Source organism: Leiobunum rupestre, chromosome 5, assembly GCF_980474605.1.
Source record: "Leiobunum rupestre chromosome 5, qqLeiRupe1.1.hap1, whole genome shotgun sequence".
In the NCBI taxonomy this organism is placed as follows: domain Eukaryota; kingdom Metazoa; phylum Arthropoda; class Arachnida; order Opiliones; family Sclerosomatidae; genus Leiobunum; species Leiobunum rupestre.
Window position 1 is genome coordinate 7,878,974 of NC_143388.1, and position 18,493 is coordinate 7,897,466.

The 18,493-nt window shown below is 38.6% G+C and overlaps 2 protein-coding genes across 4 annotated transcripts; both read right to left on the reverse strand.

Moving 5' to 3' along the window:
• Nucleotides 1-1,467: 1,467 nt before the first annotated feature.
• On the reverse strand, nucleotides 1,468-4,180 carry LOC149943455 (lewis-type alpha-(1,3)-fucosyltransferase-like). Of its 3 annotated transcripts, none has more exons than XM_090175156.1 (2): nucleotides 3,783-4,180; nucleotides 1,468-2,591 (listed from the first exon to the last, which is right to left on the reverse strand). In XM_090175156.1, the coding sequence occupies exons 1-2, from the start codon at nucleotides 3,949-3,951 to the stop codon at nucleotides 1,567-1,569; spliced, it is 1,194 nt and encodes a 397-aa protein (XP_090031282.1). In that variant the 5' UTR covers nucleotides 3,952-4,180; the 3' UTR covers nucleotides 1,468-1,566. The 3 variants fall into 3 exon arrangements, 2 of the variants coding, with proteins under 2 accessions (XP_090031282.1, XP_090031281.1); XM_090175155.1 differs by having other exon boundaries at nucleotides 3,771-4,180; XR_016480881.1 differs by lacking the exon at nucleotides 1,468-2,591 and adding an exon at nucleotides 3,564-3,693 and having other exon boundaries at nucleotides 3,771-3,801.
• Nucleotides 4,181-11,788: 7,608 nt separating this feature from the next.
• Nucleotides 11,789-17,416, reverse strand: LOC149943456 (uncharacterized). Its single transcript, XM_090176096.1, has one exon. It carries the CDS (start codon nucleotides 17,414-17,416, stop codon nucleotides 11,789-11,791), a length of 5,628 nt encoding a protein of 1,875 aa, XP_090032222.1.
• Between the last annotated feature and the right edge of the window lie 1,077 nt (nucleotides 17,417-18,493).

An 18,493-nucleotide genomic window follows, 5' to 3' on the forward strand; every position in this document is an offset into this window, starting at 1 on the left:
TCTCACATGACCAGAACAAAGTTTTAGTTTTAGAGTAATGTTGGTTTTAGTTTAATTTTTGATTTTGTATAGATACATGGTGACCAGGAAATTGCCTCGAAATTTTAATAGAAAAAATAGGAAATTTTCAAGCGAATTAAAGGAAAATATAGGAAAAACCCTAAGCAAAAATAAGGATTCTTATCGAAAAACTGTAGATAAAATAAAGTTAAATATAGGACGAAGAAGGGTACACCTAAGGGGTGAATAGGAAGGTATTGAAAATAAAGGAAATAAATAAATGTAATCATTTCGGTAAGAAAATGTACAAACATTTTGGAATAATTTTTAGTTATTAAAAAAACCATTGTTTTTTTTAAAAAAAATCACTTTGTTTAAACCATGATTTAAACGATGGTTTAAGCCATCCAACTCTGGCTTTAAAAATGTTTGGCGCCACTGTACAGGGAAATTTGAAAAATTGAAGGGGTCTTCGTCTTCTATAAAGATTCGAGATTGCTTTGCAGGTTATATTCCCTTTAAAATTCCCGAATTCTTAGCAAATGGCGGAATGCAGTCTTGGACGTTCATTTTATAATTTATCCAAAATGTTTCTAGAGTTGATCTTTTGTTTACAATTTTTACATAAAACGTAGCTTAGTAGTGTTAGAAGTAGTTTTTTTTTAACAAATCGGAATAAAGTATTTGCTCCCTTCCAGCCTAAAAAGGTGAAATATGGCGCCATCTGTTATAAATAAAGACATTTAAACCAAAAATCAAAGGCTTCGATTCGCTGTAAATATTTGTTTCCCTGTAAGCAATTTGCCGATGGGCCTATTGTAATGTAAAATAGCCACGTATCGGCCAACGCGAGAAGCTCTTAAACTGCTGGAATTTAACTAAACCAATAGATGTACTGTTTATTCTTAGACTCGATTCCTGCACCCCCTTTAGATCTTGCAGCTTTTACCCCCCTGTGTAGCTTTAATCATATCCAGGATTCTTAGTCCGAAAGTTTTTGGAGGGGAGAACATTTAATCCCGCGGATCTAGAAAAAAAAACTACTCATCGAAGACAAATTCTGAAACCACCATCGGATTCCTGGCACTTCAATCCTCCGCCTTTCTATATTTCAAGTCAATTATAGTTAGTTTTAATTATTAAATCAATAAATACAAATTAAGTTAATAATTTTCGGTTCTGAGAGTTACGAGACGCAGGAAGGCCGGTGGTTGGGGGAAGAACACTTGTGGGAATTTACAGGAGAGAAACAGAGAGCCGCGAGGAGGACAGAGGTCGTTACGGGCCAAGCGTATCGTAGCCCCAATTTTACAAAGGGACAAAAACCAGTTCTTTGAACTGAAAAAACGCTTTTTATTCTTTTAAATAGTACTGCTACCAAGGGACAGATATTAAAATTATAACGTGAGACTTACTTTACAAAGCAAACAATCTCAAAAATATTATGATTTAATTGAGATTGTTGCTTTGTAAAGTAAGTCTCGCGTAATAATTTTAATATCAATTGTCTACAACTTGTAAGCAGATGTCTTTGGTTTATAATAGCAAATCGTTCATTTTCCCATTTCATATATCAATATGAACCACAGTTTCGTTTTGATACGACTCGCAGTCGCTTTCCAAGTACCACCATTCCAGCAAGTCAATTCTGTCCTGGGTGGTTTTTTTTCGGTCGATTTGGGCCTGGGTAGAATGCAGCCTTTGGCAAACGTCGCACAACCACTTGTAGCGTCTCTGCACCACCGAATAGCTACTCCGCCATTGAAAATACCCCGTATACCGAGTTTGATTTTTAATGATATTATTCAAGAACTGCGCCAACTTTTGGGGACTAGAAAATTTGAGAGAGTTAATGTAAGAGTTCGGCGGCAAGTACTTGTCGTAATCGACGGCTCCGAACACGACGGGTATCATACCCGCTTGCAGCGCCAAGTACACCTTCTCCGTAATGTAGTCCTTACATAATGAGTTTTCGAATGACAGGTAAAACTTGTACTTTGTACCTAAGTATGTGTAGCAGCGGGGTATGTCCAGCTTGGGTGGACAAGCGCGCAGTTTCTTGCCGCACTTTCCGAACACGTCCACTTTGAGGAATTTCCTCAACTCGGCCACGTATCCTTCGCGGTTCGAAGACGTCTTGCAGTGACTGACCAGCCAGCTCGCCGGTTTTCGTTTCTTCGTCGATGGCTTGTAACGAACGTTACTGGTATTGACTTGTCGTTCTAGGTGGTATATGGGGGCGAAAATGGTGGAGTCGTTACGGTACGAAATGGTCCAGTCAATCTGGTAGTTAAGGGACGCGAAGATGTGCTTGTAAGTGTGTGGCGGTGGTTCGTGGTTCAGTAGCGCCCATAGCCTTCTTGTCTCCAGAGATTCGTTGTCTAGCCTGGGCGGCAGGTCGTCCAGGTCCACGTCCTTGGCGTGCAAAATGACGATGTCGCTGTCCTCCAGTTTGGACCTGTCTTCCGTCACCTGGCAGCGACTTTCTTGGCATTTCAAGTGTTTTAAGGTGTTTGGAATCCAGTTCTTCTTCCCCGATTTGGTCGTCCAGGCCAGAATCGTTTTGGGGTGGATCCCGGATTTTTTAAATTCTGCAAAGAAGGTGCCATTGTAAGTTTTATTTTCCTTTTGGAACGACTTGTTTTCATTTTATCGAGAAATATGGAATTTTTCGTGTTATTTGATATTCGGGATAAATTTTGAAATTTAATACCGAATTATCTGGAGACGCTATTTATCAGAGTTGCGTACACAATATAACCATATTTATATCACGCATTATGAATATTTTGAGGGATTATTACTTAAGAGCTTGTCTGTACATCGATTACGCAAAGAGTAAGCGCAGAAACATTAAGCGGTTTACGCCGAGATTACGTACTCTTTCTGGAAAGTGTGGACACGAATTTTGGATTTTGGGAATGTAATGCGCAACGATAAAATTACGGAGTGGTTCTCAAGCCCATCTTGGGTGGGCTTTTGTAAATCTGGAAAGCCCGGTTCACACGAGCTGTATTTAAAAAATTTTACGGTGTTTTCTTCTTTTCTGTGACAGCGTTGCAGAACGAATAAAGATTATTCCACTCAATGAGAACTAAGCTTCGGGTCTTCCAATACTAGAGCTCGGCGGAACAGATAAATTACCGGCAAAATTTCGATTGTTCATAAAAATTTCCGTAACTGTTTATTTATAGATAATATTCGCGGTTATAAAACGATTTTGCAAAAAATAAGTTTTTATTCGTATAATTTTCGATTTGGGATAAAAGCAAATAAAAAGGATATTTCTTATCCAAACGCCGAGCTCTATCCAAAACTCTGGAACTCAAATAGGCATCACGAAATTGTTTGTTCTACATTGTTCGACTTAAGAGATGATTAATGGGTTGACTATAATAAAGTTAAAGATCCTATAAACCTCTTTGACATCTAAAACATTTATATACCTAATTATGAAGTTCACACATACGCCGTAAGGGAATTTGGCGCTGTGTGTACCTTCTAGGTAACGACGGCTAGGAACCGCCTACTTGTAATGAAAACTGAATCTTACTTCGGCCAAATAATGACAAAATATGGAGCTGGGACTAAATTTGATCTTATAAACACTAGCTTCATTTCTGATGGTAGCTATTTCGAAATTTGGAAGCAAAACCGCGATTTCACCGCCATCAAAGTGACCTGCTTGTCATTCTGTCAACAAAAAGAGATAAACAAGTAGTGTTTCATCTACGTATTAGAGGTTTATGGGACCTTTACAAATAACTCACTGTATAATTTACCCGCATTTGGAGTAATCTCAGAAGATTTATCACCGTAGAAGAATAATCCTTTGGTCAAAGACAATGGTAATCGGGACTCTGTAACGTAGAAATAGAAGCACAGCGAGCCCAGAGCCGCCAAAAGGTAACATTTCTTGGCTGCTCGGATTCTACGCACGCGGAAACCCATCCACCAGCGCGAGGAGGTTGACGCTCGGAGCCGATGGACGGCCTCAAAGTCAACAACGGCGAACGGGACACTTGAAAAGGAACGGAACCGCGGCCGAGGATGGCTTAGCGACTAGTCTATTCGTAATGAAAAGTATCAGCTCCATCGAAAAACATTCGACAGAGTTCGAAATCTCTGTTTTTCGGCTCATCTTTCATTGGGTGATTGCCGCCCGTTCTCCCTCCTCCGACCCCGAATGTTGGCGCCCGAATGCTAGATGTTCCCCTCACACATTCCTACCCTCCTTAATTTCCACTTCGGCTACACGCAGTCACGATTCGGCCCATGAGGAATGGAATCTTGTCTGTCTACGCGCTCGTAAGAAGCTGTAAGTCGCGAGTTTATAATTTTGTTGCGTAAGTGTGTCAGTTAGTCAAAATAATAATAATAATAATCAGCTAGGCTAATACGCATAAATTTCAAGCCATATCCAAAAAGACAAGCGAGTCTACCGGGAAAAATTCGCAACTTAAAGGGCCACACCGGAGTCTAAAAATTCTGGGATAAAATTAAGTAGCTCCATGCAGTGGCGTAGTGAGGGGGGGGGCGGAGGGGCGGACCGCCCCGGGCGCCACCATTAGGAGGGCGGCAAAATTGCCCCTTTTTACAAGGATGATTTTGGCGCGTTCATCCCTTCTACTGCGCCTCTCTTCCTATCCTCCTTGGAATTATGATTCTGCCCCGGGCGACAATGGCCCACGCTACGCCACTGGCTCCATGAATGTTTTCTTTTCAAGCATGGATATTGAACTTCTTTTAGCTAGGATAGGAGGGGTTATGATATTGGTCAAGGGGGGATTATTCCTCGTTTCGGTTTGTCTCTCCGTCAGAAAATCGAGAGCGCCTCTAGTCGCAGTCGCGAATGACGTAGTTGGATTCCAGCTTTCAGGCGCCTACGACAGCGTTGCCAGACGTACGATAATTATCGCACAGTGCGATAATTTTATCAAAATTTTTAGGGAGTACTATAATTTTCATGGCGTACGATATAATACCATTATTTCGATATTTCTGCCTCAACGTACTATAATGTACGATAATCTTTAGATTTTTTTTAAAAGTCTACGAACGATTTATATTTTATTATTAATTTATATAACTTTTCTACTTAAAAATGAATGATATACATTTTCTGTACGCGTAGTCCAGAGTGTGAGTTTATTACTCCTAGCTATTACCCCATTTTTAAATAGATTTTTAAACATATTAAGTTCAGTTAATAATGATAATAGACATTTTGTTTATTTCCCTGAATTAAAACTCCTGTAGTGCTTTAAAAAATCATCTTAATTCAACGCATTTATGTATGAATTAAAATTTATCGCCAAAAAGAAATGTACGATAATTTTACAGGAAAATCGATAATTTTTTGGCCTAGATACGATAATTTCAGATTTTCGATCTGGCAACGCTGGCCTACGACCTGGTCACAATTATGAGGCGTCTTGCATTCTCAAAACCATGTACAAACTATGTCTGTCCTTTTTATAACTTCAATCGTTTTTATAAGAATTTAGGAGTATAAAGGTACTCCATTATTTATTTACATTTAAATAATCAAAACTTATATTTTCATCAAACACTTTAATATGGACTAAATCCAAAAATAGTTCTCAAGTACAGAAATATTTATCACACAGGCTTGTAAAATGATAAAACACCTTTCAATTAAATTATTAATACTAGTTAAGTGACACCTTTAAATATTTTAACGCTTTTTATTCAATCAACTTTATACCTTCATTACCTATATAATCTTATGTGACACCTTCAGATACAGTTGTTAACAATAGCAGGAATTATTCAAATTGTAAATTTTTACTTATAAGTATTTTCACGTATATTAATTATACCATAAGTAACATAATACGCCAAAGTATGACATTAGGAAAATGTTCTACTACATCCTTTCTTCACCGTGGCGTCAAAATTTTTTCGAAATAGCGCCACTCGGTAGCGGCGCCATGAACTAATCTAACCCAATTTCCGGGAACGTGATTCCCGCGGTTTTGAAAACATTCATTTTTAGGCTTAAGGCGTAAAGCCGCACTAATTTCGTTCTCGCCACGGAAACTTTAACAACGGAAGAAATTAAAGAAATTGTATGTAATTTCCCCAACAATATTAAATCTTTATATCGGGCAAATGGTATATTAGAAATTCACCAACAACTCAAAATTTGTGGATCACTATTAGTATATTGAGAAGATCAATCTCATTGATGTTTATCAATGTTATGCACCAAATACTGTAGACGTTGAAAAACCTTCAGCTTGTTACGTTTTTAATGTAAACAGGTTTCTCATTTAGTTTACGAATATTTTATTACAATTTCTTCCAGATTTTTACTATTATAATTTGAATATACTTGTATTTTGTACCTGGATGAATGCCTGGTTTTGTCCGCTGTGATCAAAATAATAATGAATTGATGAATTAAAATGTAAGAATTAACCTTTTTCAAACTTCTGGAATAACTTTTACAATTGCTAATTACGCAATAAAAATATTTTTTTTTCAGTTCAAACTTTGAAAATGACTAATAATATTTAGTATTTAGGTATAATTTTCAGATAGAGTTAGGCCTAATAAGCCGACTACCGTAACGGCCATTTTATTTCTAACATTTCGTACCTCATAATATTTTGTAGCGCTATATGATTGGCTAAACTTGAACTCTGACTCCTTTTCGATGACCAATAAAAAAAATCAAATCCGAAAGAGTATTAAATTTCCGGGTTACAGAGTTGCTAGTCGTTTTTCTGATTTATCGTTGGTGAAGAAAGGATGTAGTAATAAAAAATGCATGAGCAAGGCTACAAGTGTCATACTTATAGGGGTATTATGTTACTTATGATTATACATATTAAAAAATTAAATTTTCATTAACAATCAACTTTAAAGCTTTAATTACCAAATTTATAATATAGCACCTCTAATTTAAAATTTTAACACTAGCAGGAATTTATACATTACTGTTACTTTTATATATTTTAACTTTGTTACATATTTAAACTTGAAATAACACGGTACTAATGCTTTATCACTTTCTTTACCCTTTATTTTATTTCTTGCTCTTTATTAATATATAAATCATTAAAAAATAGTTTGCTACTTAGTTAGCTTTTTCATTTTTTTATCCCGTTTCCTTTCTTGCGCTTCTATATTGGATGTTATATTTAGATATTTCAATCTGATTAGGGTTATTAGGACTGGATTTTGAGGAAATGACTGATGAATGATTTCGGTTACATTTTTGACAACACCCTTTTCCTAATTAATTGAAATTACTTTCGAATTGGTAGTCTCTCTATGATGGCGAAGAAACATTTTTTCAAAGTTAATTACATCCGTTAAAAATGTATAGGAAGGAATTACAATTCCTCCATAACTTAATTGCGAAACCCATGATATTGGTCAGGTTTGTGGTTTTTAGCCGGCGTAGCAACAGGGATGTTGCAAATTCCGTTAGTTATAATGGTCACTAAAGTTTTACGGTTTGAAAACCTTGGAGTTTTTTTAAGAGGAGAGTTTGTAGGAGTAGTAACTACACCGTTAATAGAATACACTGAATCCATGTCATTGTCATTGGGAAATACTGATAGAATGTCATCTATATATTTTCCATATTATCTTCGTTCTCTAAAACAATTTCAGCTTGCTTTAGCACATTTTTCACAAAGTATTCATCAGATATTTGAGACACAGTATTAACGTTGGACTTTACTATTCCGGGGTTTTTACCTAAAACAATCATTCTAATCCTATAAAAAGCATTTATAGGAGTAGGATGCCGAATTTCACATAGCTGTTCAAGAGATTAACTGTTTCCAAAAACTCCGACGTTTCATCACCGAGACCCATTCTCATAACGGCGGATGCAACATTATGTGACCAAAGCTCAGCTGCTAACCTGACATTTTGTTAAATTAAAATGCAGGTCAGTTACCTTTGGACACATTTTAATTCACCTACATCTTGTTTAAACATTTCTAAGACTGCTTCTTTAGAGATCGTTTGATCATCAAGAATGAAACCAGTATCTAAAAACCAATTCCTCACTAATTTAAAAAGGTGTGGCACATCTGCAAAACAGTAAATATTTTCATTAGAGTCAGCCGGGTTTGTAAACCAGGTTCTAATGACTGATACACCTAACTCTCTCCACAACCCGTGGTTGCCACCGCCCATATCGTGTAACGCTCATTTTTAATGGTGTTATTTGAAGATTAGTGTTATTTAAAAATTATTGCATTTAAAATATTTCCTATTTAGATTTTACCTTTTCTCACATTCACTTCCTTAATTAAGTCCTACCATATGCGTTCCCATATGTAGGAGGAAATCATGTTTTCCCCGAGCCTTTTAGTTTTTAAGTCCCTTTTATATTTTTCAATTTCTTACGGGTGTCCAAGTCGTAAAAAGGTATCATTAGTATTTTCTCGTAAAATGTATTATTGTTGTCCGTGTATTGCATCGTCTCCCCTCTACATGTGGCTCTCCCCTAACCAGCGTTCGGTGCTGGGAAAGCGCGCACATCTTGACTCATCCATTGTGCGCTATAACCCCTCTCTCTCTCTCTCTCTCTCTCTCTATTGTTAAATACTCGGCGTCGTATCGTAAATGACTTAGAGATGCGCGCTCTCTATTGTACGGCGTTCGGGCATCTATAGTAAACTATTGAAAGAAGTGTTACTTCAAACGGCCACCTTTAAAAATAAAAACTACAACCACGTGTACCCTTCCCGAAAGACACGTGGCGACATGTGGTACCGTCGTGCGACCTTCTTCCTGGGAAAGACACCAGATGATTTCATCTTTCTACTGTTATACGCAAACCTTCTACAGCCAATAATCTTTAAGCCAAACCACCTACTCCAAGCTACCCTTAACCTTTTAACCTCTCCAATAAGAATCCACCAAATGTCCGTTTCCGTAATTAAACCACGCCTGCTGAAATGGGGATGAACAAAACCAGGGAGTTGGAGAGATTTAGAGACAGTCCTCAGCGCCCTGAGTGACGGAAGAGCCAGAGGTCGGACAGAGCCAGAGACCGGACCGAGCCAGAGACCGGACAGAGCCGGAGATCGGACAGAGCCAGAGATCGGACAGAGCCAGAGGTCGGACAGAGCCAGAGTTCGGATCGAGCCAGAGGTCGGACAGAGCCCGAGATCGGACAGAGCCAGAGTTCGTACAGAGCCAGAATTCGGATCGAGCCAGAGTTCGGATCGAGCCAGAGAGTGGGCCGAGTTAAAGAGCGGACAGAGCCAAAGGGTTAAGGAGACCCAAACGAGCGACGTTGAACGGCACCAGACCGTTTCATCAATCGGTGAGCGAAAGCCACAGGCTTCAAACTATTGTTATAAAGAGAGAGAGCCCGCGTATCCCCCCCCCCCCGCGTATTTCGTGTTTTTGCATGCTTATTGTTATTATTATTAAGTGTTTAAGTATTTTATTGTTATTTGTATTGTTATTATTATTTTGGTTTATAATATACAAAACCGTTTGGACACCCGTACTCTCGTTATATATTTACCTATATCATACCCCTAGACATTCTTGAACCCGGTTACTTAACGTTAAGGTTGTTTTTCACGAGATTCCTTCTACTTTGCTAACGCTAGGGAAACCAATAGACACGTTTAATTCGTCATCAAGAAAATAGCGTTGCATTCTGGGGGCCCGTCCGGGATCGTTATAAAAGGGTTTCCCAATTCTAGAAGGTTTCCGTGAGGAGTTTCCATTGTTTGATTTTGTTTTTGGTTTTGAAAATTTGATTTTTTTTTCGGTTTTGAAAATTTGGGTTTATGAGCAATCTGGATAGTGATCCTGTTTGTGAGGACTTTTTCTGTGTAGACTGCATCCCTAGCTTGGGTAAATTCCATAGTTGTACTTCCTGTATTAGAGCATATCAAACCCTAGAACGCCAAGAGAGGTATAACAAATTTTCCCACTTAAGAGAAATTAGTTCTCTCGCTCCTACTCACCCAATGGAAGGTAACCCCGAACAAAATAATGCCGAGGGCCACTTTTTAACTGCTTTGGTTAATCAATTACAGGCGCTCAATGCTAACCTGCCAAATATACCCAACCACCGTAATGTTGACCCAAATTTGTTGCCAAAAGAAGACCCCCCAAGTTACTCCGGAAGAGATAATACCTCGGAATCATTAAAAGATTTTATAATAAAAACTAGGCTGTTCGTGTTGGCTCGAGCCATTCCCGACAATATTTTTCTTCAGACCTGGGCACCCTATATGTTAAAGGGGGAGGCGTGTGACTGGTGGGTGGAGTATGGGCACCACGTTCGTAGTTTCGACGGGTTTATCGCAGCCCTCCGCCTGGAATTTGAAAGTGAAGACGAGGATGATCGTATCCTAGAAGAAATTCACGCTCGCAAACAAGGACCCCACGAGCCATCTTTAGATTTTATTACCTGCATGCAAGGTCTCATGCGTAGGCTTAGTGACCCCCTTTCTTCTCGTGAAAAGGCGCGAGCGGTTTTTCGCAACTTGCGACCGTCCATGCAGGCGTATTTAGTGCAGAAAAAGTATACTTCCCTTCGGGAAATAATCTCTGACACCGCCCGGATAGAGAGTATCATTCCGTCCGAAGCTGTAAGACCCTCCGCAGCACGAAACCCTTCCGATAATAGAGTCCCCTTACCTGTTATAGCTAGTCCCAGGAACCAAATTTATGCCCCTGTCAATCAAAACGGGGCTAGTACCAGTCAGGTCTACCATGACTATCCCCCGCGCGCTTTCGGAAGTTCTTTTCCTAATCGCAACCCCGAGCCCCAGAACCAAATTTATGCCCCCGACAATCAACACAGGGCCAGTAACAGTCAGGTATACAATGACTATTCCTCGCGCACTTTTGGAAGTTCCTTCCCCAATCGAAACCCCGAACCCCAGCAATATGGCTGTTTTCAATGCGGAAGTACCCGACATTTTAAGAGGGAATGCCCTCAGCTCAGTAGAAACTGGCGGGATAAATCCGCAAACAATAATAATCACTACGGGTGTAGAATTTTCTTTATATGCGGGATTCTACCAGACCGCGGGAGAACTTTTTGTTTCTACGCTCGCTACCTATGCTATAATTAGACTGACTATAGTTTTTAATAATTTTATATTTTTTATTATTTTGAGGGACTACTATGAATTACTCTATCGCGCATTACGTGCTATGACTATTACTATTATACTATATTCTAAAATAATACTACAAGGTGGTTTTAAGTTTTAAAGTTTACTATTTTATTTTTTGCCCTATGGTTGGGACATTTTCTGTCCCATGACTAACCGCTCCCAGATCTTGTTTCAATCTGCTCTACATTTCTCGCACGAAACCCAAGTCGTCCTTTTGGCGCGAAAATGGTGGTCAGCGCGCTCGGGAAAACCAGGCCGACCCTGGAAATTTTCCAAAACGCACCTGCGTTTCCTTCTATAGAGCGCTTTCGATACGACCTGGGTTTTTTCTACATTGTCTGAGAACGGATATTGGAATTTTACCAAAAAAAATACAAAACTTGGAAAATACATACATGAAAATACTATTACAATACACTAAAATAATTATTACAATACACTAAAATAATTATTACAATACACACTAATAATCATTACAATACACTAAAATAAAATACTAAAACTAAAATATTACACATTGAAATTATTCATTTTATACACTATTATTAATTAACAATTAACACTTATTACTTTCAATTTAATTAGCTTGTTGGCTAAGTTTTCTACACTCCCCCCGTGAATACGGAGAAAGGGTTTCGAGGTATTCACTAATTATTATTGTCTTGAATTTCTAAATTGAATAACAGTTTCACTGGTCTTCGCACTACTTGTCCGTTTGATGTTCGCACCGCGCATGACCGAATTTTGTTATCGCGACCTTCGAAAGTTTCGACTACCAAACCTATTTTCCACGACTGTTTTGGAAGTTTGTCCTCGCGTAACAACACTACATCTCCGTTTTTAATAACGATTTCCTTTTTCACATATTGGTTATGGTGGGCAGAACGCAATTGAAGAATATATTCCTTCTGCCACCGTTTCCAAAATCGTTCCATTAGCGATTGTCTATATTTCCACCTTTTGGTGGCTTCTTGGCGAGTCGCGGTGTTTTTTGGTTCGTATTTGAATTTAGAGGGCGGCAAAGCGTTTACGCGTTTTCCAATGAGAAAATGCGCTGGCGTTAGCGGCACTGGTTCTTTCGCGTCGTTATAGACGTACGTTATTGGCCGCGAATTTATCATCGCTTCAGTTTCGGCTAATGCGGTGGTCATTTCGGAATAGTTTAATTTTGCTGTGCCTAAGATTTTTTTCAAGGTGGTTTTTGCTGATCTCACTAACCGTTCCCACCATCCACCCATCCAGGCGGCTCGTTCAACTATATACCTCCAACTAATGCCTTTATTTCCGAAAAACTCTCCAACTTTGTCATTTTTTATTGAATTGTAAATTGCTTTTAAATCTAACTCTGCTTTTTTAAAGGTTTTTGCATTATCCGTGTAAATAATACTAGGGGTTCCTCGTCTAGCTATAATTCTACGTAAAGCCAAAATAAATTCTTCCGTCGAGAGGGACGAGACCAATTCTAAGTGGACGGCGCGTGTGGTTGCGCAAGTATATAAACAGATGTATGCCTTACTCACGAGGTCTCTGTCTTTTGTTTTAATGAAAACGGGGCCTGCGAAATCTATTCCGACTACCGAAAATGGCATGGATTCCTCTATTCTTTCGCGAGGTAGGGGTGCTGTAGGCATATCTCCGGCTTTAGCCGCTAAACGTTTGCATTTTAAACAATTTTGAACTATGATTTTTGCTAATTGTCTGCCTGACAAAATCCAATAACGCTCTCGTAATTGGGTGATAGTATCACTAACTCCACTATGTTTTACCTCTTCGTGGGCCTTAATTGTCAATAACTTCGTGAATCTATTTGTTTTTGGGAGCACAATTGGGTGTTTATTTTCATGGCTAAGGTTACTTTCAACTAATCTACCTCCCACTCGCATTATACCATTTTGATCCAAAAACAGATTAAGCGTTAACAATTTTGAGTTTTCCGCAACTTTTTTATTTTCCTTCAAATTATCCGTTTCTAGTTTAAATTCAGATTGCTGAATTGATTTTAGCCAAATATTTTCTACCTTTTCTAGCTCCTCGGCCGTTATCGCCTCGGAATCTGGGTTTTTAATTTTTCTAGTTTTATTAGTAAATCTAATTACTCTGGCGGTAATTCTAAATGCTTTTTGTATCGAACTATGCCTATTCAAGTCAATTAATTTATGAACTCCTATTTCCTCTGGGAAACTAATGGTCAGGACGGTTTTTCTTTCCTGCAAATCTAGATTTTTTGGTATTTCTAGGGGGGTTTCCGCGTTTGGCCAATTTTCTTTTGAGTCCTTTAGAAAGGGAGCACCCTCCCACCACAATTTACTACTAATTAATTCTCTGGCTGTGAGACCCCTAGTAGCAAGATCCGCGGGGTTTTGGATCCCAGGGCAGTGAGCCCAGCTGGCTATGTCGGAAAGTTTTCTAATTTCTAACGTCCTATTTGATACAAACGGTTTCCACGATTTTTCGACCCCTTTGATCCAATACAACGCCACTGTGGAATCAGTCCACATGTAAATGTTATCTATTTTGTGCCTGAAATTATCTTTAACGCTATCCACTATCCTAGCCCCTAATAAACATCCCATTAATTCCAGCTTCGGTACTGACAATTCCGACTGATTTTCAGTTTCTTTCAAGGGCGCTATTTTAGATTTGGATGTAATTAACGTGACACCTACTCTTTGATTTTTATCTACGTATCTCAGGTATACAGCCGTTGCGTAGGCCTTGGTACTAGCATCGCAAAAGCAATGAATGTCCCTTTCTACTACCTGATCGTTTGTTTCGTGAAGATAATATCTGGGGAGGCTAATCTGATTTAATTGTTCTAAATCCCCGCAAATATTTTCGAAGTCAGCTCTTAATTCTAGTTCTAAATTCTTATCCCAGTCTGATTTTATTCGCCATAATTCCTGGAATAATAACTTTCCCTTTACCGTGAATGGCGAAAGTATCCCTATAGGATCAAAAATTTGAGCAACTACACTAAGTACGGATCTTTTAGTTTTAGGCAGTTTTTTAGCGCTAGCTATTAATTTTGAAAAGTCAAATGAAAATTTATCCGAAGTGGTGTTCCACTCCATACCTAGAATTTTGATTTGATTTCCCTGATCTAATGTGGGGAACAAGCTAGTTTGACCAGAATTTTCATATTCCTCCCACATGTTTTTTAATCGGGGCGAATTGGTTTCCCACTTTCTTAGCCTCATATTGGCTTTTAGCAATAATTCCGAACAACCTTTAGATACTTGGAATGCACTTTCTACATTATCTTCACCGGTTGAGAGGTCGTCTACGTAAAGTGACTGGTCTATCGCTTCTTTTACTCTTTGGTCTTTTATCTCGCTACGTTCTATATGTAATTTTATAGTGGCAGCCAAAAGAAATGGAGAAGAGTTCACCCCGAAAGGCACCCTCGCCATTCTAAAAGTTTTAAATTCGTTTGTCTTAATTTTACCATGGTCCTCTACTACCCAAAAAAATCGGACGCTATCTCTGTCCTCTTCGGCTATCGCTATCATTAAAAATGCTTTTTCTATATCACTAACGAACGCAATTTTATTTTCTCTAAATTTAAGCAAGATAAGCAAAATATTTGGATTTAAATTTGGGCCTGACGCTAAACAGTCATTTAATGACGGGGCCCCCTTTACTTTGGCTGACGCGTCATTGACCACCCTGAGCTTCGTAGTTGAATGATCCCGTTTGACAGGTTGTTGTGGCAAATAATAGACCCCCGGCTTGTTTGTTTCGATTTCTTGGGTGGGGACCTCTTCTATTATTCCCAAATCTATTTGTTCCTCAATAATGGCCTTGTACTCCGCGTAAAGCGTTCTATCCCTTGAAAATCTGTTCACTAAACCACCGATTCTTTTTAAAGCTACCGTTTTGTTATCTGGCAAAACACTTTTCTCAACTTTCCAGGGGAACTTAACGTGGTATCTACCATTTTTAAATTCGGTCGTTTCTTTAAAATTTTCTATAATTTGTTTTTCGCTATCGTTTATGGTTTCTTTTTCTCCATTGATTCCTAAACTTTCAAGTTCGAAATACTGTTTTAGAGTTTTATCAACGTTTCTTTGCTCAATGCTAATTCTCATGACCGTAGTCAAATAATTGCCTACATGTAGGGGTTCTTCCCGCCTATTAGTGGGGCCTAAAATTACCCACCCAAACATTGTTTCCTGAGCAACTACTCTAGAATTAAATCTTTCAAAATTTTTATCGTTGGCAATTTGCCAAAAATAGTCCCCGCCAATCAGTACGCTAATTTCTGACGGGCCTATAGGGTATTCTCGCGGGTCATCTGCTAAGGCTAAACCCTTTTCATCCATGAAGGCTTCAATTTCTGGGCAATCTAAAGTTTCAGTGGGGTTACAAATAAAGGGAACGACTACCGCTACTAATTCCATATTTTTATTGAAGTTTTTCTTATTTTGTAACTCTAAGAGAACGCTTTTTCTAATCGCTTTTTTAGGAGTTTTCTCCATGAATGAGCCTACGTTGAAACTTTCCTCCCCCATTACAGGTAAGTTTAATTTTTGGGCTAACTCTTCCGTTATGAAAGTCCCCTGACTCCCCCCATCTAAGACCATTCTAATTTGGATTCTATTTTTTGGTTGGGCGGGATTCGAGGCTACAGCTTTCGCCGTTTGTAAAACTACAGTTTTATTAAAAATTTTGTCTGAGGTTTGAACAGATGTTACTACCGCGCTATAACTATGTTTTGGTTTTTCACTATCTGAATTTTGGCCTAACCCAGATTCTTTAGGGATGTTTGCCTTATTTTTGTCACATACAGCCATATTATGACCTTTTCTACAAATCCTACAATTTCTAAAGTTTGATTGGCAGTGTCTAGCGGAATGTCCTAATTTTAAACAAATGTAACAACGGTTACTTTCTTTAACAAATTCTCTTTTTTTCTCTAAACTAAGATTCGAACAATTTGAAGTTCTATGGTTAAAACTATTACAAAATATGCAAAAGGTGTTATCTGAAGTTTTTTCAATTTGGGTATTTAATGCGGCGGAACTAAATTTATTGTGCTCTTTGGGCGGAGGGTTACTACGCTTCTCGTGTCTAGAATCTTGACTATAAAATTTTGATTTTTCTGTTTTAGATTTTGAGCCTGCACCTAAGAGTCGGGCCATTTCTCTACTTTCTATTTGTTTACGTAAAAATTTAACTATCTCGGCCGCGTCCCACTCGTCTTCCGAATCTTTATTTTGACAAAGCAGAGTGCGCATATCGTTAGGTAAACATCGAAGTAGGGTTGGGCAAAGTAGGGAACCTTTTCCGGAAGTATCGACACCTAACAATTTTAAGCTTCTGACAGTAATTTCTACTACATCTAGAAGGTTTCTTAATGCTTTTAAGTCTTCCGAATCCGTTATCGGTTGTAATTCTAATAATTTATTCATGTGCGTTTGAATAATCGATTTAACTTTACCAAATCTTTCTTTTAAAATATCTACCGCTACGTCGTACGACTCTTCCGCCTCGTATAATTCTTCTACCGCTTTAGCCGCTTTGCCCTCTAAATACGATACCAAATAATGGAATTTGTTTACCTTGTTGATGTTTGTATTTCCGATCAACGTTTGAAATCTATTCCAAAACGATGTCCACTTAGTCGGGTCCCCGTTGAATTTAGACAACGTGAGTTCGGGAAGCTTGATCCTTAGAGGTTCCGACGTGGGCGGCGATGACCTTGAACCGTGGCCGCTGTTGTCCAAATCTCCTCCGGGCGATTGGTTCGCCTTTTCCGTTGAGGCCAGACTGACTCTTGCCGACGATATTTCTCCGCGTAGTTGTTTCATCCTGCGGGAAGTGTTGGCCTTGGCGGTTGTGATGTTGTCCAAAAAGTCCTCGATTTCTTCCGCCTGGGCTTCTATATCCGATTCATCTTGAAGAAGACTCATTAGCTTATTATCGGCTTTAGCTAAATTTTCTTCTTTCGTTTGAAGACTTAGCAACGCGTTTTCTAATTGCTCGTACGTGGTGGTTTCGCGTGCGTTATTGTCGAGTAAGTCCTTGATCACTTTTATTTGTTTATCAACGGATCCTCTTACTCCTTTTCTAGACGCTTTAGCCCTTTTGATTTCTGGATCTTGGGCGCTTGATTGCGGCATAGTGTTTGGCTGCGTTGAATTTTGGGCGACTAACTGCTGCTGGGCCGCTAATTGCTGAGCCGCTACTAGCTGAGCTTGAGATCTGGTTACTGGGTTGTCTCCACTCACTGCTTTCTTAGAGGAGTCCGAAGTTGGGTCCTCTCCGCCAGCCATTTTTTAACTATAATGTTTTTATTTTATTTATTTCACTTACTATAGTTCACAATGCACGATGATCATCCAAAGGGTCCCGGGTTTCGGCACCATGTAGAATTTTCTTTATATGCGGGATTCTACCAGACCGCGGGAGAACTTTTTGTTTCTACGCTCGCTACCTATGCTATAATTAGACTGACTATAGTTTTTAATAATTTTATATTTTTTATTATTTTGAGGGACTACTATGAATTACTCTATCGCGCATTACGTGCTATGACTATTACTATTATACTATATTCTAAAATAATACTACAAGGTGGTTTTAAGTTTTAAAGTTTACTATTTTATTTTTTGCCCTATGGTTGGGACATTTTCTGTCCCATGACTAACCGCTCCCAGATCTTGTTTCAATCTGCTCTACATTTCTCGCACGAAACCCAAGTCGTCCTTTTGGCGCGAAAATGGTGGTCAGCGCGCTCGGGAAAACCAGGCCGACCCTGGAAATTTTCCAAAACGCACCTGCGTTTCCTTCTATAGAGCGCTTTCGATACGACCTGGGTTTTTTCTACATTGTCTGAGAACGGATATTGGAATTTTACCAAAAAAAATACAAAACTTGGAAAATACATACATGAAAATACTATTACAATACACTAAAATAATTATTACAATACACTAAAATAATTATTACAATACACACTAATAATCATTACAATACACTAAAATAAAATACTAAAACTAAAATATTACACATTGAAATTATTCATTTTATACACTATTATTAATTAACAATTAACACTTATTACTTTCAATTTAATTAGCTTGTTGGCTAAGTTTTCTACAACGGGAATCAGGGAAACGGGACGAACGGCGGCCAGAGAGGATCAGGCCGTCGTGCCTACCAATAAATAAGACAAATCGCCCCCCGACTGGACACCACCCGATAGCCGAAATTCATAACGTTAAACAGTTAATCGGGGAAAAACTGTTATTTGTTAGTGTAGAAATTGGTGGTGTCCCTTGTAAGGCTTTGGTGGATTGTGGTGCAACCCACTCGTTGTTAAATTTTTCTCTAAAAAGTACGTTAGAAAA